At 39.4% G+C, this 19,874-nt stretch overlaps 2 protein-coding genes across 5 annotated transcripts in view; one reads left to right on the top strand and one right to left on the bottom strand.

Annotated features, from left to right (window-relative positions):
- REV1 (REV1 DNA directed polymerase) overlaps positions 1 to 6,554 on the top strand; it is a 57,804-nt gene extending 51,250 nt beyond the window's left edge. For all 4 annotated transcript variants that reach the window (XM_033051893.2, XM_033051892.2, XM_033051894.2 and 1 more), the window contains 5 exons: positions 2,323 to 2,431; positions 3,468 to 3,679; positions 3,847 to 4,006; positions 4,608 to 4,710; positions 6,132 to 6,554. In XM_033051893.2, coding sequence (XP_032907784.1) covers positions 2,323 to 2,431; positions 3,468 to 3,679; positions 3,847 to 4,006; positions 4,608 to 4,710; positions 6,132 to 6,243 — 696 coding nt within the window. In that variant the 3' untranslated portion in view covers positions 6,244 to 6,554. The remainder of the gene's footprint in view (positions 1 to 2,322; positions 2,432 to 3,467; positions 3,680 to 3,846; positions 4,007 to 4,607; positions 4,711 to 6,131) is intronic.
- Positions 6,555 to 6,993: 439 nt separating this feature from the next.
- Positions 6,994 to 19,874, bottom strand: part of EIF5B (eukaryotic translation initiation factor 5B) — a 36,054-nt gene continuing 23,173 nt past the window's right edge. The window contains exons 13-24 of the mRNA XM_033052253.1: positions 18,998 to 19,065; positions 17,722 to 17,863; positions 16,065 to 16,196; positions 15,253 to 15,435; positions 14,965 to 15,126; positions 13,239 to 13,370; positions 11,813 to 11,944; positions 11,620 to 11,696; positions 11,347 to 11,511; positions 10,244 to 10,382; positions 9,547 to 9,708; positions 6,994 to 8,716 (exon numbers count right to left, since the gene is read on the bottom strand). Of these exons, the coding sequence (XP_032908144.1) occupies positions 8,609 to 8,716; positions 9,547 to 9,708; positions 10,244 to 10,382; positions 11,347 to 11,511; positions 11,620 to 11,696; positions 11,813 to 11,944; positions 13,239 to 13,370; positions 14,965 to 15,126; positions 15,253 to 15,435; positions 16,065 to 16,196; positions 17,722 to 17,863; positions 18,998 to 19,065 (1,602 nt within the window). The 3' untranslated portion in view covers positions 6,994 to 8,608. The remainder of the gene's footprint in view (positions 8,717 to 9,546; positions 9,709 to 10,243; positions 10,383 to 11,346; positions 11,512 to 11,619; positions 11,697 to 11,812; positions 11,945 to 13,238; positions 13,371 to 14,964; positions 15,127 to 15,252; positions 15,436 to 16,064; positions 16,197 to 17,721; positions 17,864 to 18,997; positions 19,066 to 19,874) is intronic.

Genomic DNA, 19,874 nt, shown 5'->3' with positions numbered 1-19,874 from the left:
CAGGAAGATTTTTTTCTGTGTTAAACTCAAATGAACTTAATTCAAAAATACCATCTTACTCTAAATATAATTTGACACAGTTTTTCTCTTAAAGTCTTTGTGGTGGTATATATGCTATGACTGCACACAAACATTTAAATCTGCTTCATGGCCCATGAAGCAGTGAAATTACAAGTAATGGGTTTCAGGTATAGAAATACTGTCAGCTACTCCAAAATGAGTACTTTATCTACATCAGATGTACATTATGCCTTGCCATCTTTTTATAGCTTAATAAGGTTTGTTTTTCAGGTCTTCATTCATTTTGTCTGAGTTTTTATGATCAGGTGCAAAGCTAATTGGCTGGTAGTGATTTATTCATTAGAAAACATGTGGCAAATTTCCTTGGTTAGGTAAAGTTCTCCTGTGAAGGGAATGCAGATAGGTTGTATTCCTTTCCATCAGTTGCTGAAGTCTAAATCATAAAATTTAGAATAGCTGTATATCTCTGTAGCCTGAATCCTGCAGAAGTGTAGGATGCAAAAAGTAAAGATTACAGATGCCTAGAAATTAATGACATTTGTAATAATGGTGTTAATTAGTGGTGGCAAGTTTTCATCTCATCCTTGCAGTTGTCTTCACGTGGTACAGATTCCTCCTAAGGAAATTAGTATAAGCACATCAGAAATACTGATAGCTGTATGCAGAGATCATCCATGACTTTATAAAACCAAGGTTCTCCATAATGTGAAAGCTTTCAGATACTTGTACCATAATGTAAGGACATTGTACAGTCAGTTACCTGAAACTCCAGTTATATTGGAGAATTCATGTGAATTCAACTGATGGCTCCTCTAGTTGAATTTTTAGAGAGACAGCAGTGATGGGGGAATAACAAAAATGCATCCAGTTCATGTACTGCATTATTTTGGCATTAATTAAGTGGTGTATACAAAAAACAGTGTCAGTTCAAGCATTCCAAATTCTTGACTCTCAAGTGCTTTTCCAGAGAACACTTACCATTTTTAAAAAGTTTTATTAAGTAAAATTTGTATTTAAAAAGATAACTTACACACGTGATGTAATTGGCTGCATTCCACTTCCACTATACTGCTTTGTTCTGCACAATGTATATGGTAACTGAAGTCAGAGCTGTTCATGTTTCCTCCTTCAGTTAGTGCATATTCTGTGGTGAAAAATGTGTTGACTCATGAAGTTCTGAAAAAGGAACAAACTTGTGCTAAATTGATGAATTTTAACCTGTAAGATCATATTCATGTTTATGTTAGACATCCTGTGTGTGACTAGCACACTGTATCACCCTGTCATACCATATGTGTTTGCTATGCTATGACATATTTTAAATAGAGATTTCAATAAGATTAATTTTAATATGTTTGCAGATTGATATGTAACAAATACAGTATCTCAGATAATGATAGAAGCTGCATTGTGCTCTCAGAATAGTAATTGCAGTTTTGACTAATTTTTTTGTTGTTTGTGCTCATCTCTGAATTTTATCAGTGATATGAAGGGCACTCTCCCACTGGCAGATTTAATCCACTAAATGATAGATTTGCTTTTTTTAATTAGATTTTGATTATGAGCTGAAAACACTGTCCAGGTATAACGGGAAACTCCAAATATGAGTCTGTCAGTGAGACGCCACTTCAGACATGCAATGAGAAAAAATAATTGATAACACAAGAAATTTTATTTTGTCCCTATGAGTGTGTCTGGCAATTGGCATCAAATTATTTCCTGTCTAGAATCCAAGTTCCTGGGAGAGTTGCAAGGAGCAGTGCTTTTATCAGTCAGGCAAGTGGTGGACAACTGTGGGAGAAAGAGATTAAACCCTTTTGTGCTAGTTCAAAATAGGACATAGCTGGATTTTTCTTGTCCTTAAAGAACTGAGACCATTTCTGAGAATATTCTGAGTTATATAGCAGCTTGCAGGAAATAGAAGTATCAAAAGAAAAGGAGAAACAAAAGTCTGGTGGTCACAATGTCTATGTTTGTGAAGGGAATGTTCTCTGGTTTAGGCTAAATCCTGCTCTTAATATAGCAATACTGGGTATCAGTAGGTGAGCAAAGATGGTCAGTGCATTATATGCTCATAATAGTTTTAATAAATAGAGTAATATTAAATGTACATTTTGTTGATTTTACAAACTGAAATATACAAAGAAAATGTACAATGTGTTTTACAGTGTTTCAGTTATATCTCCTTTATTTTTGCTTGGCATAAAATGTAAATATCTTTCTTGTGTGAGTGACCTAGAAGGAAGCAAATGGTGCTGCTCACTGCTAAAATAATCAAATTAATCTTTTGTTACTATTCAGGTGGACCCCGAGGTTTTTGCTGCACTACCTGCTGAGTTGCAAGCAGAGCTGAAAGATGCATATGATCAACGGCAGAAGCAATCAGAGCAGCAGCCTGTTAACACTTTAGGTGAGAATATATAGTGCAGTTGTCCTCTGGTATAGGAGTTGTTTGCTCTCCAAACAGCTCTGCAACCCTAAGTAACAAACTGGAAAATATAACCAAAGCTTCTGTGAAGATGCTGTGTTTGAATTTCTTTATTTTTGACAGACTGTCAGTTACAACCAGCTGTGGTTTCAGTTTGCAAACAGGTGCCCAGCTTTACTCAAAGTGGTAATTAATTCAATTCATGGGGACTGTGGCACTAAACTTACCCACATCCATAGGTTTGCTTAATGGAATCCAAACTTGATGTGTCTTGTGATTTAAAATATTGCACATTCCTAAGTTAGTTTAACTCTGTTCAGGGAGCATTCTCATGGTTCCCTGAAATCCATAGCACTGGGAGGGCTTTGGGGCAGCTAGAGGAATATACACTGCATCTCACTGTGTGTGTCTGATAGTCAGCTGGGTTTACTCTGAGCTGATCATCCAGGTCTGCTTTTTGTAGTCAGTAGAATGAAATAAGACTAATTCCCTGTGAACGTGCTTTGTTATAAAGGTAGGTTATAAATGTTATCGGCTTGATTGCCAGTTAAACACTGCATTATAATTATAATCACACTCTGATTTCATAGCCAGTGGACTAATGCAGATATGTAAGAATGATAGAATGAGAGTGATTTCCTTCAGAAACTGTGATAAAAGCATTGTGGGGGCCTTACACTGCTGGCTTTGTTGATAACACTGATGGGACAGTGCTTTGAGGTGAGACAATTTGTCCAATAGATTCAGATTTCACCAGCTACTTATATTCAAATACTGAAATGCTTGCATTAAAAAGCTTGCAAACAGCTGAGTATCCTCTGCATACACTGGAAGTCTAACAGTGCTTTTCAAATACTTAAAACCGTGCCAGGATCTGGAATGGTGTCTGTGTTAAAGTTGCTTTATCTAGGCTGTGTTTTCTCAAGTGATCATGAGATTTCTGTGAGAGATGCAGAGTCCCCCTTTCAGTGGAAAAGTATTAAATGTATCAACCACTGACTATTCCTGTGTTTTTCAGTGTCAAAAAATCCTTCCCTACACCTGAAGCATACAACTATAAAAAATAAGAAAAAAATACGGAAAAAAAATCCAGTCAGTCCTGTGAAAAAGATTCAGAGTCCTTTGAAAAACAAACTCATTGGTAGTCCTGCAAAAAACATGCCAACTACGTCTGGGAGTCCACAGAAGCTAATAGATGGCTTCTTGAAACAAGAAGGAAGAGCTGCTCAGGTACTTTTAACACAAACAGCATTTGGTAAGGCTGTGTCTGCTTCTTTAGACTGAGTTCATGTTGCTATTTTTCTTTCCTGGATTCTTCACTGACTCTTATCTCTGTATGTATATGATGTTCCCACATTTGTCAGACTGAGCATTACCCACTTCTATGTTTGGAACAGGCAGAAGCAGTTCCATCAACTTCGGATTCTTCAGGCCCATCAGCTCTGCAGACGGAGCAGCAGCCGGGCTTGTTCAGGCCGCAAGCCCCAAACCTCGCTGGAGCTGTGGAATTCAACGATGTGAAGACGTTGTTGAAAGAGTGGATCACAACTATCTCAGGTGAGGGATGTCACACTGGGGTGATCACAAACAAAACTGCTTTGAGTAGGCTTTTTGTGCTTCCTTTATCCTTCACTCTTGCTGCTTATTTTTCACAGTACACTTGAAGTCTTCTTACTTGGCAGTCTTGGAAGAACTTGATTCTTTCTACCAGTTGCTGCTCTGTAGCTTTGCCAGCTCGTGTCTTGCTTAACATCATGAAAATTAACATGCTCCCTCTTCAAGCCATGTGTCAAGCCATTTCTCAAAGAAATGGAAAGAACCCTAGATTAAAAAAATTGCAGCTGTGACACTCTTGCAAAACTGTGATTTGAATTAGGTCAAACAAATGGCAGCTCCTTAAAACCTTGGGAAATTTTTCCTTCCTACATTATTCTTTTCCTAAGAGTTTCAAAACAGCCATTGTATTCTAAATCCCAGTCTCTTTTCCCTTTGGTTACTGCTAGCTTTGCTGTCAGTTGTTCTTACTGGGGGAAAAAAAAAAAAGGTCTACAAGGCAGGTATTTCAGGACCCTGCAGTCCTGTTGTGTGCCATTCTGTGATTATATTCCAAGTTATTAAGAGGAAAGATCTCATTTTAATTTTTTTTTTTTTATTACAGATCCTATGGAAGAAGACATTCTACAGGTTGTGAAATATTGTACTGATCTAATAGAAGAAAAAGACTTGGAAAAGTTAGATCTGGTTGTTAAATACATGAAAAGGTAACTTAATTATTAGTACTTGTGAACTTTAGTCTATTTTTTAGAATTTATGCACTAGATGCTGCATAGTGAGCCCATTATCCCATTAGACATTCCAGCAATGAGTGTTTTTAAGCTTAAAAACTGGTGTTGAGGGAAGGAGTTGGAGTGTTAAAATAAGTAATTTGTGAAAAATTAAGAGTAAGATTTAGTAGTATTTCGTAGAGTCACAGAATGTTTTGGGTTGAAAGGTATCCTAAATATCACACAGGCCCAACTCCCCTGCCATGGGCAGGGACTCCTTCCACTAGAGCAGGTTGCTCAGAGCTCCATCCAGCCTGGCCTTGAACACTTCCAGGGATGCTGAATCCACAGCTTCTCTGGGCAACAATTTCTAGACAAAAATTGTAGTTTTCATCAGCATTGTCCCTTCATCTTGTTTTTGTTCATCTTTTCATGGCATCTTAGACCTGATTTCATTCTCTTGCTGTATCCAGATTCTCTCACCCCCAGCCTTTAAATTTATTCCTGTTACTTTGTTATTGTGTTCCTATTACTCTTCCTGTGGGTTGAGTTTTTAATCCTATTATGACTTTCTTACTAACTAAAGCTTAACCGTGGAGTTCAACTTTCTAGGTTTTAGATCTACAAAATATGTTTCACAAAATGAATCAACACTGAAAAGACTGCAGAAGTGTAGAAAGTTCACTGGGCTTTTGTATTAACAATGCAATGAACTGTTTTATGAAATTTGTATAGTAAATTCTTTATAAAACTCTTCAGAATTGTCAGAATGTCCCACTCCTGGTCCCTGTGTGTTGGATCAGCACTGATGGCAGTGTGTCCCTCCAGAGGGTTCACACCCATCTGATACTGATTTTACACCCTCTAAAGCTCCAAGTGCAGGAACCTCTGCTCTCCTGCAATGCAGGGATCTAGAAGGGAAGCTGAGAGTGCAGAGCTGCTTTGTTTTCCTTGGGCAGTTTCTTCATTCACTTCTTGTAGCTGCTGATCGTAAGAGTAACTCACATCATGGGAGGAGTTTGTAATTCTCTGTGGATTTTGGTTTTAGCAATGAATATAAAAAATAATATAGTGCCCCAAACCCTGTTATTTAAATGTGTGGATTGCACTTGGCATTTGTTGGAAATAGAGAAATAGGAGGTCACCCACCACTTAATTCACAGGCTCACACCTCTGCCAGATGCCAGCATTCACAAGGTGCTGTGACACTACTCACACCAGGAATTTGTGCCATTAAACAAGGCTTGGTGTGTTCAAGTAGCGAGGGAGGTCTTTACCAGGACTGAGTCAAAATTCCAGAATTCCATTCATGGGGAACTGTTGTGATCTTGTTTTCCAGTGTGAAGAGCAAAAGTGATTGTAAAAAGGACTGGTTTTGTAATGGTAATTTTCAGCCTCTTCTTCCTTTTCCCCTTCAGGTTAATGCAGTCATCTGTGGAATCAGTTTGGAATATGGCATTTGACTTCATTCTTGACAATGTTCAGGTAGTTTTACAACAAACTTACGGAAGCACATTAAAAGTTATCTGAACTTGTAGTAAAGAGCTTGATGAAAGCCTGGAGCTTTCTGCTAGCTGTGCCATAAGTGCTTGTGAGGTATTTGCAAAGTGCATGATAGTAATGCCCTGAGTTTTTATAATTTCAAATTTCTTTTTAAACAACAAAGTGTTTTGTACATTTCTTTTCAGAAAGTGCCAAATTTGTCAGTATTGCATGTAAATAATTGTGTTAAAATTCTTTTATTGTAGTATAGAATCTATTTACAAAATGTTTGTTTATAAAGTTTTATGGATTTTTACAGTGAAGTGTTTACAGTTGTTTAATAAAGAACTGTATGTATATTTTTGTACTGATTCTATTTTGTGATGCTTTAGTTTGAATATAGTGAACCCCTTTTACTAAAGCTGCAGCTTTGATTCATTTCACAAAGTTTTGCAGAGTGGCACTTCCTCAACATGTGGAGGAGGCCACTTTTTGTTTCTTCTCCACTAACTTTATTACAGATTTTAAGCTGAGGGAAGAATTTTAGTTCAGTTTCAGTTTCATCCTTCAAAGACTCAAGCCAGGGTTGCCCAGCCACTCCTGAAGCCCACAGGATGGCAGCTGAAGCCTGGGTGCTGCCTGACCTTGGGTGTTCCATCACCTCTCACGTGCTTCCTGTAATGAGGAGGGGAGTAGCCAGCACGGTCAAGCCTGCATCTGTCCTCTGCATGGCTTCTACTCAGGATAGAACACCCTTAAGTATTTGAGGAAACAAAGAAGAATACGTTGACCACAATCTCTGACATCTGTGTTCTTAAGAACTTTTATTAGTGTAGTTTTCATGATTGCATAGTTTGCAAAAGAAAATTTTAACAATTAAATGCAGTCTCCTCCCTCTGATCATTCACCCACAGATGGGAAGTTGCACCACACACCAACATAGTGAAAAGGTCCTTTTCAATGGCAAGTTTTAAAGTCTAACAAAAAAATCCAGAAAGTTAAATTCCATTTGCAAAGGAGGTGAGTTATTAAATGTTCCTTTGTAATGGAGTCCACATAGTCCCAATCATAACATTCAGATTTTTCTAACAAAAAAAGTAATCCAAGTGACAGAAGAAATCTGATCAAACTGCATCTTGCTTGTTAAACTCTTGTGTCTTAAATGCTAAAAATCTCAGCTGCATAAACGATCTTCGATTTTGTTTCAGCTTGTGCTTTTGAAGAGTGTTTGTTTTGCTCCTGTCAACATGAGCTGTGAGTTAGCCAGAGACAGTGGTAGTAAGAATACACCAAGCTGTCATCCCAGGCAGGGAGGCAGAGGGGAAGGGGGGTAGGAGAATGCTGGGATTAGAGCCTGACTCCTGCTCATCACAAACATCCATGCTGGAGCTGGTTCAGTCCCACGCTGTCAGGTGCCTCCACAGCTGTGATGCAGCATCCAAAGTCACAGCTCCCGGGTTGGCAGCTGTTCGCAGGTGCTCACATCCCTGAGCAGCAGCTGGAGAAGAGATGTCAGCTCTGACCTCCTCCTGGCCTGCCCCTCCCATGCTCGGGAAGGCTGACATCACCACCTTGAGCACACAGGAACTGCATTCAGAGGAGGAAACACCTTTGCTGGAACGCCTTTTGCCAAGCAGAGGGAGGAATGAAGGCCCCTGCCTGGCCTCTCCACACCTGCCACAGCCCATGAAGCAAAACTTTGATTACCAAAGCAAACTGTTAAACAAATGGTCTGCTATGTCCATCTCCTTTATTTGTGGCTCTGCATTATAATGATTACAGGTTGACTTCCATGAACTGTACAAGCAGTAAAAGGTGGGCAGCTATGCTTTACAACATTGTTTCACACAAAGCAAATACAGAGATCTCCAATTGCCTAATTTTCTATTTAAAAAAAACTCTATAGGCACGAAGCAGAAGAATGTTGGAAAAGAAAGTCAAGGAAAGAGGTATGCATAAATAAAGAAGTATTTCTTACATCAAAAATGTCCCGAGAATCACAAAGGCTGCAGAAGCTTGTTTAATCAAATACTGCAGTACTGCTCTCATCAGTATAAAAGTGAAAGAGCTTTTAGTTCTGTAATAAAAATTCAATTTATTTTATTTTGGAGAGAAGGAGAGAAAAAGGGTGGAAGGAAGGTGTAAGAGAGGGAAGGGCAAACTTTAAAACAGCAGCCAGTATTAGGAGGGGTAGTAGGAGAAGTGAACAGGCACATTGGAACCATGGGAACATGTAAATTGACCACTGTCAAACCAGTGTAAATTTCTTGGTTTCTCATGGAAAACATTTTATCCACATATTTTCCTCCCAAACATACATCCAACACTGTCTTCAATATAGGACTTTGTTGGTAACTTTTTTATAACAGGAAGAGTGCATTTATTCCTGCTTCCCCATTGCTGTAAAAGTTATCTAGATGATTTCAAATACTTTCTTCAGTTCTACTATAAGCTGCCAGTCAGACTTCTGCATCTCATCCCTGAACCAGTCCTTCAGAGCATCGATGGACTGACGGCTGATCTGTAACACACGAGACGCACCCATCAGAAACACATAGGAATTAAAGGCAGCTTTCAGCACACTGGGAACAGTCTGCACACCAGGTAAACTTACTCCAAGCCCCACTTTGCTACTGATCACCTGAATGACCCATCCTCTTTGTTTCCCTTCATTTCTCATCTCACCATGTCCCTTATCTGGTCTAGAGGGGCTGCAGCTGCACAGATCATCCCACACCTTATACAGCAAGGCAAGAACTGGAGAGATCTCCTGCTTCCACAGGGCCTAAGGGACCAGCAACCCCACCTTGTCCCTATCCCAGACCCTACTTGCCCTTCTTTTGTGGGCACACGCCCCAACACAGTGGCAAGAGGTGCCCTATGGTGACTAAAGCAGTTGGGAAGGTGGAGAGTTGTGGCTTTATTTCCAACAGCAAAAGATGGAGCAAGGGATCATCTCATTGAAGCCCAGTGCCCCACAGCCAGAGCAATGGAGGATTGCTATTTATTGTGCAATTTCAAGCACAGGCTGTGGTGCCCTGGGGGACTACTGAGCTTTCTGTACAAACAGGTGGCAAAGAGTGAGTGTGGCATTTTGCCCTCGCAGGTGCTCTGAGCTGCAACAGCCACAGCACCTCCTTCCTTTGGGCCTCTGCAGAGGCACCACTACAGACCTCACACCACAGCTCCAGAGATCTCAGCTGCATGATGCCACACATGCACCCTCCCCACTTAATGTCAGTCTGTGACAGAAGGCTCCTCCCCTGTTTTTGAGGCTTCATGCTACATTTCCACTTCAAGCAAGCTGCCAGGTTGTCTTAAGCCCTCTCCACAAATGCAGATTGCTCTTACCTTGCTGACGAGGATATCCGTTGCTTCAAAATGTCGTCCATACATTTTAGGTGATTCCCCAGGAATAGGTTCTATTTTAACACACACTTCTTGGCCTTTTTTTGCAACATCCACTGGTTTGTGGTTTATTTCAATACTTGTAACTATTCCAATTTCAACAAACTGTAATACAATGAAGCTGCTGTAACACATCCACCAAACCTCTGTGCACATACCCTTCTCTAAACTCCTGTTTGTAGACACAGACTTGCTGCGGGAAGTGTGGCACTGGTGGAGCTGCTACCTCAGCACAAGCAAGCAAAACGTACAGCATAGCAAGTGCTCCATCCCGGAAAGGGTAGGGACACCAACCTCCCACAACTCATCTGGGTTATCAACTGGCTATCCCCTAGAACATCAAGAGATATTTCTCCCCTTTTTAGCTACCAGGTATGACAGTTTTGCCCATGACTCAATACCACAGCACAGAACTGGCAGGTGTCCTCCAGACACACTTCCTGTGCTCTGCTCCAGGGCTCAACTCTTCCGGCAGAGAGCAGTGAGATATTTGAACACCAGAAGAAAGACTTGACCTGCAAGTCTGACCCTCGTCTCCTACCAGCAACCTGAGGAAAGGCATGCAAGCACTCCAGGGTGCATCATCCCAGGAACTACCAGCTGGATCAAACATGCAGTGGGGGAAGAGGCCCTTACTTACATTTTTGCTAGGTACACACATGGGAGTCCCCTGCTTCACCTGGCCGGCCTCCACCACAACACCCATCACTATTGGGTCACGAGAGTTGAAAATGAACTGAGGGAGTATTTTCAACTTGCATGGAAATACTGCTATATGCCTGGAAGATGGTAAGAAAAGGCACTTTGAAAGATACACTGGAATAGCGGATGTAACATTAACAGTTCTGCCTTTCCCACACTTGTTAGGCATTCATTCTAGGAGTGTTACTTGGAGAAAAATCAAGCAGAAAAAAACCCCTTTTCCAGTCTTGCTAATTCTAGTCCATACCTGATCTTCACGAACTACAGGGAGCAGTAATCATGCATGCCTGGCATGGATTTTAATTTGACAGGCTTGAATGCTCAACTTAGACCAAAGAACTAATAATTTTATAGTGCAAGTACAGCCTTACAAGAACACAGGAATAGAAATATTGCTGCCTGAACTCCAGAATTTCAAGATCTTTTTTTGCCAAGTGAAGAAATACATTTAAAAGCTGAGCTAAACAAACTCAAGTTGATATCATTATGAAATGAAATACATTTTCATTTATTTTGACTGTCCTTATTCTACTGAAGACCACCCAATGACACATGATTCCAAAAATTAATTTAGGGTCCCTGTAAATCCTTAAATGATTACATATTCATGTTAGTGCAGTCAGAATTAAGCCCTCTACACTGCAATCACATGAATATGAAATAATAGAAGCCAAATCCTTTTAGCTTTGTTTTTTTTACTCGGCAAAACTAACCCATCTGTCCCAATCTAGGAAGACAGGCCAAGTATAGAAAGCAAACCTTAATAAAAACACTCCATATTACACAACAGTTCTAGCTGAATCTTGCATCTGCTGCACCGCTTACACAGCTCTCACCCTTTATTCTAAACAATTAGACTGGAGCACTGAATTCTTGAAACTATAAATTTATTGTCCTACCATCTTCCTCCTCTCCTCCCTTTCCTTCAGAACTACACACTAAGTAAATAAAGAAATAAGTAGTTAAATACAGCTTCATTTATACTAAAATAAGAGAGACACTTATTTGGGAAGCATCCAGAATATGATTGCTCATACTTACTTGAATTCTTCTTGTTTCTGTTTTTTGTAGTCTTGTCTGTATTTTGTGAAGGCATCAAATAGGTGATAAATTATTTCAGCGCTAAAAATCCGAACTCCTAAGCTATCAGCCATCTCCTGTGCATCACGTTCAATCCTCACATCGAAGGCCAGAATGACGGCGTACCTGTAGGGAACAGCGAGCTCAACAGTTCACCAGGCACAGCACAAACCCAGAGCTACTGCCTGCAGCACCACTGCACATTTATCAACACAGCAAAGCAAAGGTACTTACTGGGGGTCATGCTCCAACATAACGGATGCCTTCATAACATCTTTTTTATGGACAGGACCTATATTAATTCCTGAATACTGTTGAAGAAAGACACAAAAATCAAGTCAGTACAGTAATGTTTCTGAGTCAAAAGGAAACATTTACTGACTAAACACAGAATCAATGGCATCAGATAAAGCACAGTAGTACTTACTGGCACTTCTGATGTTTTAAGAAATTCAAGTAATGCCTCTAAAGAGCCTAAGGTAGAAGCCTGGACATAAACACCTTTCTCTTCTAATTTGATTGCATTCAGTGTTTGCTTCAGTTCATGTATTAGTTCATCCTTTAGAAAAAAAGCAAAAACAAAACAAAACAGGAAAGAAAAAAGCAAATTTTAGTTCTCTTGTTATTTATGCCTCAGGGTACAAAATCTCCCTGTTCACGAGCTGCTGAAAACATGGGACAGCCATTGTGATAGGTCCCAAGTGACAGAGCTGCAGTGTAAATCAGACAGGACCTGTGGAACATGGACTGTTTTGTAGCATTAGAAAAGCCTGAGTTGAACTAGACCTAAGGCTTTTGCAGGAAGATGATCATGTAAAACTGAGCAGGTGCCCACATTCTCTGCAGACTACACATCACTTTCCCCAGTACTGCAAGTTTCTGCTGGCAAGGCTGAGCAAACACATGGCCCACTTTGTGTGGCAGTGCCTTTGGCTGCCTGAGGATAATGACAAAAGCTGACACCTAAAACCACGAGCAGGAAAGGAAAGATCCTGAACACTTTTTAGGCCTGGTGCAAAACAGGATGCAAGAGCAGCAAAGCCAATTTGTTGCTTTTAGAGAAGTCAAAAAACCCCACATTTTTTCAGAGCCTGTGCCTTCTAACCTCAAACACTTAAGTCTCTTCCTCTGGCAGATGAATGGGTTTTGCCACTGAGTTTTAGCCATCGTGTATCTACTACCAGTAGTACACTTTAGGTAAATACTCATATGGACCCAGCAACAGGGTCTGAGTTTGGACTATTCCAAAAGTTTAACCTCCCTTCAAAGGCACAAAGAAGTAGACAGAAGACTAAAGGAAGATTATGACTAAAACTAAATTAGCAATGTGTGAGTTTACTTTCTAAACTAACTTCCTGCCTTTGGAGAACACGGACCAATTTTGGGCTTAGGTTAGCTACATCCTTTCCTCTACCATTTTTAACATGTGAGTCACAGAAGAAATTTATTGCAAAAGTCTTAAATTAGCTTTGCAATTAGGAAAGTGTGCAGAACTCCACTAGTAGATATGTACCTTATATAATTTGATTAGAATATATCCATAAATTACTACAAATATAAAATCAGAAATTAACAAGAGTCAAATTATGCCACGATACTTGTTTTCAAACCTTGTTCTAGCAGCAGAGACATCCCAGCAAAATACCAGGGAAAAAACTAATAGTCAAGATACTAAAAAAAACACATCACTAAAGCTCCACATGGGCACAAGGCTAAAATATGTTAATATAACAGTTTTTAAAACAACTAAAAAAACCCAGGTATTTGCAAACTCCGCTCTCAGCATTTGAGTTTCATCACCAGAGAGCTCAAGTCACCCTCAGTGTATTGTACTCTAACATCAGCCACCTCACCTTCAGGACTGGGACTTCATCCTCTTTATGAGCTACAAGCAATGGCAAACCAGCCAAGGTTTTTTCCAAGTCTTTCCCAAGAATCTTCACGCCTTGAGCAGCAACAACTTCTTTGTGCTTTTCATACTGGTTCTGAAAAAGAGAATATATACCCTAGCAAAGAGTTCTGTGCTAGTGCACAGCAACACAACACAGTGCTGAGCAGCTGAAGAACAAAGCAGGGAGCAGTGAAATGCAGCAGCTCCCAACTTTCATCAGTGATTGCCTCTGCTTTGCATTTGCACCTTTCAGTCCTACTGCTCCTCTCCCTTCCAGTACCCCCTGCACCCCTGCCAAGGTAGGCAAGGCATGGGGAAATCTTCTAAAAGCAGAGAAGGGGGACAAAAAGTAACATATACTAGAAAAGAGGAAGCAGCAATAGGCAGCTATTCACTAACGAAACCCCACAAACTCAGCGCTGTAGGCAGGTGATGAGAAGACACCACCAGCTTAACAAAAACACTCAAGCTCAGCTGACACACAGCCCAAGCCTCTGTACAGGAAAAGCTGTCTCACTCTCCCACTGGAGGCCATTCAGCCTTCTCATCTGCATAATTCCATGTTCAATTTCCCAGGTTCTCTCCCCATCCAGGGGAACCTCAAAGACCTCGCACTCAGGGCATGGCTAAGATCCAACAAAACCAGTTATTTCTGAAGATCTTTAAACTGATGTTGGAAGGATTTTCTGGTTTGTTTCTTAATTTCTCTTATTTATATGTCCCATCCTTTTCTTGAAGCTTCTTTCCTCAATAAGCACTTTGTTCCTCCCAGCCTCTAGCCCTCCACCCCAAAAATTTGGGTCTTATTTCAAGGACAATTTCACATGAACAAGCTGAATCAAAATGCATCCTCACTGCCTGCCTCCAAAAAGCCCAACAGCTACCCTAGGTCCACTTCCTCAACTCAAGGTTCCCAAACCTGTCCTATTACATTCACCTAGGTCATTTATATGGTTTCTTTGCCTTAAAAAAAGTCTGTGCAGACATTTATTCCTTCCCTTTTTAAAAGGAAACATCAAAGCAGCTCTATTCATCATCCTTGAACTGCATCCTTTAATCTTAATATATGTATAAATTTATTTACAGCCTTTTGATTCTGTGTCTCCTCATTTCATGGAAAGCCATGCAGGAAAGATCTCAAATTCAGGGCTTCTCCTCAGGCTAATAAGACTAGGACAGCAAAGCCTACAACAATGCTTGAAAACACCAAGAGGCTGCAGATTCTGCAGAGGTTCTGGTCACTGCCACTCACCAACCAATCCTAGAAAATGATGTGTTCACTCTTCTCAAATATAAGTGCATACAATTTTTTAGTAAAAAATTCACTTCCACTAATATTATAACTTTAACTCAAAGTCGCTGTACCAGTACACTCCAGTTTCCATTTAAGATGGGTACCTCCTTCTCACAGGTAGCCACATACTTGAATCCCTTATTAAAGCATACTCATCCTAATCCTCACTGCAAAGTTTTTCCTTGATTGTTCTCTTTGCCACTGCTGTGACAACACACACCCCCACAGGAACATACACATACATTTTCACAAAAGACACCAGATGTGTTCTGCATTCCCTTGAAACCCCCTTTAGATACCATTAGTATAACCATATTCTACTACCTTCTCTTTTTATAAAGCTTGATTTATTTTTTCTTGTACTAAATGTCAGTACAGTAACCAGTTGCCTTACTTTAACTCGTAGCTCCTTCATAGGAGGAGGCAGCAGCAGACCTCTAATCTGGGTTACGATAGGACCTTCCACCCCAGGAACAATAATGGTGTCTCCTTCTCTCAGACGTCCATTAATTAGAATAACATCTATGGTAGTGCCCATGCCTGGCAGAGCTTTAACCTGAATGAAAAGGGAAAGAAGTTACTTCCTATTTAAGCATTTCCAGCACACATTTTTTACCAGAAGGAAGGGTGCAGGGAAGGGAGAAATTTCTACATTAATTTCAAGAAAGAGTTGCTTTATTACCTCCATGACTTGAGCTCTCAGCTCCTGACACTCAGCCAGTCTCTTGGTCAGCATGGTTTGTGTGAGCTCCACGAGAAGAGCTATCAGACTTCCCATGCCATCCCCTGTGTGAGCAGAGGTAGGTACGAGAGAAACAAAAGTGCGGGGATCCTTATTCTCATAAAACAAGGCAGCGTTCAAGCCCTGGAATCAGGATCAACAGTTACATAGGGAAAAGCACATATACACATCAGTATTGATAGTAGCATTCAACCCCGCTCAAATACCACTGCATTTTTTAAATCCCAATTTAAAAAGCCAACACTGTTACTGACAGCATGCTATGGAACACGATGCCTCAATCCACACTTGGAAGCAGTGTGGGATAATTCTACAAAGCACTGTATGTCACCAACAGAGGAAGTTCCCAGAACTGATGTGATTCATACCCAGCCAGCATCCAAGAGAAAAAGAGACAGATGGGATTCTCTCAGGCTTTTCCCAAAGACAACAGCAAGAGAAAATTTCATCTGCTATTCATGACTCCACTGACCATGCACAGCAATTAGCTATCTTTTTCCAAACCAGCAATAAGGGTCGAGCAGTTAAAATTAGGTAAAATGTAAAAACAATGAAGTCTGGTTTATGAGAGGTTAACACCAATGTGTCAGAAGAGATGCAACAGTTTTCTTGATGTTCCAAGTTGTTTTGAGGAAAGATGCAAAAACAAAACAAAACAAAAACCGCCCACTAACCCAAAACAAACCACATCACTCACCCATCCCCCCTTTACTATCACTTTTAAGCAAAGAACCTTGACTATTCCAACCTACCTGTTTTGCAAATTCCACTATGATAGCTTTTGCACGTTCTTCAAATTCATCTTTCGTATTTTTTTTCTGCTTCTTTAAGGTGACAGCTACATCTGTATCTGGACTTTTTTTCCAGTCATATAACCTATCAATCTTGAAAATACAGCAGTATGTCATCTTATGCAGCTTACTAAAGGGTGTCTTTATGCTTATGCCACATCATTAGTGAGAAGTACTTTATCAACCAACTTAGCCAGCCATCTATCTGCTCCAGTTATCAAATTAAAGCATTTTTATTTGCTTTAGCTGCTATATTTAGCTCTGTTTATATCAGGCAGTATGACAGGATAGCAGTATTACTTCAGATTTTAAAAATCCAAGCAATAGTAATAATTTTCATATGGAAGAAGCTTATATGCACAAATTACAGCAAAACTAAAATAAAACATTCAGAAGAAACTTGTTTATAGATCCACAAACACACAAAAAAACCCCAAAACCATGGAGGTGTTTGTGGTTTTTCCTGAAAAGAGGCTACACTAGTTTTACAAAGAGCTTTTAAAATTTACTGCTAAATATAGACCCTTTCCCATGTTACTACAGAGAAGGGACCAGAGCGGGGTTGCTCAAAAGACACAACTGTATTTCAGAAACATTTTCCCCCTGCCAAAGCAGGACAGACTTAGCCCAAAAATCTATTTGCTGTACAAATTAGAACTACAGTTTAAGAAACAGATTATAACCTGGTCAAATAATACAACTATAACTTAAAATGCAAGAGTTCTTAGCTGTTTATTTCAGGCTCACTACAGGCCTTTGATGGCAATGAATGACAGTCAGCTCTTCAGGTCTGACCAAGACAGAACTCTCTACTACTCTGTCATAAGGCCTCTCCATCCAAGAGGTTGTTTGTGTTCTTTCAAAAAGTAGCTGATTTTGGCAATGATATCATGGCCTCCTCAGTTTCAACCACCTTAAATCTTAATGCTCCTTTCATTTTTTGAAGTATATTACAATTTTTATACTGCACACAAATAGCCTTCTGACAGTTCTCTGTCAGCATGTCAGATGGCTTCCAAGTCATCCAACATGAATAATTTTTCCATATACATATTATGTAATTCCTCAAGTCATCACAAACAGGCACATAATTTCTCATGTACAGGATTTCTAAAAACAGGGCTGAAAATAACTGGTTAATTTTCCATCTAATATTGCAAAGCCCAACACACTTCCCACCAGTGATCAACTGGTGAGCAGTGATTACTGCTCCATGGCCTAAAGTCAGCTTGTCTTAAGTCAAACTGACTATTATCAGTGGATAAAATAAAGTAGAACTCCTCAACAGGAATTTTATCAGAAAATGCACACAAATCTATAGAAGTAGGGACAAGGGGGAAAAAAAAACCACAACTGAAGCATAACTTCCAGGAGTTACATAAGGCAACAAAATTTACCAGTAAGGACTCCAAAAAGAACTGACTGTTCTGCAAAAGTCCTGTAGAGCCATTGTGGTATCAAGGATATCAAAAAAAATGCAACACACAGGACCCAAGAACCACCTCTTCAGATTTTACAGAAAACAATACCAGTTCAAGGAAGAAAACAGACAATTGTCAAATGCCAAATGCACTATTTGAGTGGAGAAATACACTATTAGGATAAAAGTCTATCCTACCTTGTTGAGAGCTACTATAAAGGGGCATTTCTTTGATTTCAACAGATTTATTGATTCAATTGTCTGTGGTTCCAAACCATGCATGATGTCAACTACAAGTATAGCAATATCACAAAGTGAGCTTCCTCTATTTCTTAGATTGCTGTGACATTAAAAGACAAAAAAAAAAAAGTCATTTAGCAACAGAACCTTTATAAAAATACCAAGTACAATGTCAAACTTACGCTGACAAACCAAAAGCTAAAGCTTATCAGTTATTTCCCCTCAAAAATATAAATCATTCAAATGACAATTTGTAATTTTCATTTAACAAAATACATTAAAGAATGTGTAAGCAAAACTAAGAAACTATTATTGTCCTGAAAGTTGTCATATTATTGTGTATTTTTACAATGTAAGATATGTTCTGATCATTTTCTGAGCAACAATTGAGACAGTTGAAAGTGAAATGCAGGAGTGTAAAATCTGAACAAGAAATTTTATATACTGCTTAAACACTAAGACTCATGATTTTATACAACACAATATAAAGAGACTATCATATCTTTGTTGCCAAACAAAACCTGGCCTAGAAAACTGAAAGCTGTAAGAGGTACCATGCCAAGACACTGGTCTAAACATTAACAAGTGCCCCACAACACAGCATTTTATTGAAAAACATCACATCAGTCTTAATCCTTCTTTCAAGATTTCACCCCAGATGCTACCTCAGTGAGTTCAGTTACGCATGTCATGTTTTACCCTTAAGAGCTGATTTAGTGGCTTGCCTGCATGCCACTGGTGTTCCTAGAATGGATTTGATCTCTGCTAAGACTCAGATGACTTGTGTAATTAGTAACTTCCAGTCTTACAAACTCCCTTACCTTAAACTGGAATACTATAAATAAGAGACTAGGACAAAAGTTTTAATTTTTCATAGCAGAGTACTTAGGTCACCTGAAATCCTCACCTTTTTTCTTCCAGCTAGCTTCCTGCTTCCATCTTTCCTCTTACACTAACTATTTATTTACATGCTTTTTCAGATATTCATGGCTCAATTGGCACGAAGACAGAAAATTAATCAGCTATAAAAGGCCAGCAATTAACCAGATATAAAAAGCACCTGCAAATGAAGCAAATCCACTTAATTCCTCTACTTAAGTTGGTTTTGTTGGACTTTTTTTCAAGAGAGAACTAAAACAATGAATTAAGCAAAGACCTCACACTTTGCTAAAAATATCTCCAGATGCTTTTGCCATCAGTTCTGAGAAGTACAACATTGTGAGAAAAATGTTACCTGAAAGACTCATGTCCTGGAGTGTCGATTATCAGCATGCCTGGAATTTTTATGTTCTCTCTGTCAAACTAACATTTCAATATATTAGCCATCTTGTGGAGATTACACAAGAAAAGAACAAAATAAAAGCTAGCAATATTACTGACAGTCTGCACTTCAAAAATCCAGATACATATTTTAAGGCCAGCACCCTCTATAAACCACATCAGCCAATAGCAATTTCAACACTAAAAAAAAATGATGGAGCACATTCCTCCAGGTATCAACTGGCCACAAGCTAAGCTAAAATCTGTAAGACGAGGTAGCCTACAGAAGAAAAAACATTTCAAGGTAGTGAGATGTACCATCCTTGTCTTGATGATTTTCTCCTCTCCCTTAAGTTTACGTTTACAAAGTTGAGTAAAATCTTGGAAAAAGTCATTGCTACACCAAGGCTTTTCAGTCAGCTTTTGCTTCTGCAACCAAAATAGGATAATAGTATCTGAGACAAATGATACAGAACAGTTACTATTTCTGTATCACCATAAAATTCATCACCCAAGAATGGGCCAAATTTCAGCACATACAGCAAAGGGTAAGTTTTTAACAGAAAATATACTCAAGAGGTTTCAAGAGTCTCAATTTACAATCAAAATACTGACAAATAAGCAGTCTGTGTACATATGTGCACTGTCCAGAACAGAGTAAACAGTATTTGCATATTTTTCTGAAGAAACAGCAATGCATTAACTGAAATCAAATGTATGAAAAATGAGACAGCCGCCCCTTTGCTAAGGGAATGATATGAATTAAAAAACAATCAACCCCAAAATTAGAGAGGGGGCAAAGTACACCTGCTCATGTCAGGAAATCTCAAAAGGCCTTCATTAGTCTACAT

This window comes from Catharus ustulatus, chromosome 2 (genome assembly GCF_009819885.2).
Source record: "Catharus ustulatus isolate bCatUst1 chromosome 2, bCatUst1.pri.v2, whole genome shotgun sequence".
Taxonomy (NCBI): domain Eukaryota; kingdom Metazoa; phylum Chordata; class Aves; order Passeriformes; family Turdidae; genus Catharus; species Catharus ustulatus.
Note: the sequence above shows the minus strand (reverse complement) of the source record. Positions and strands in the feature narration are given on the sequence as shown.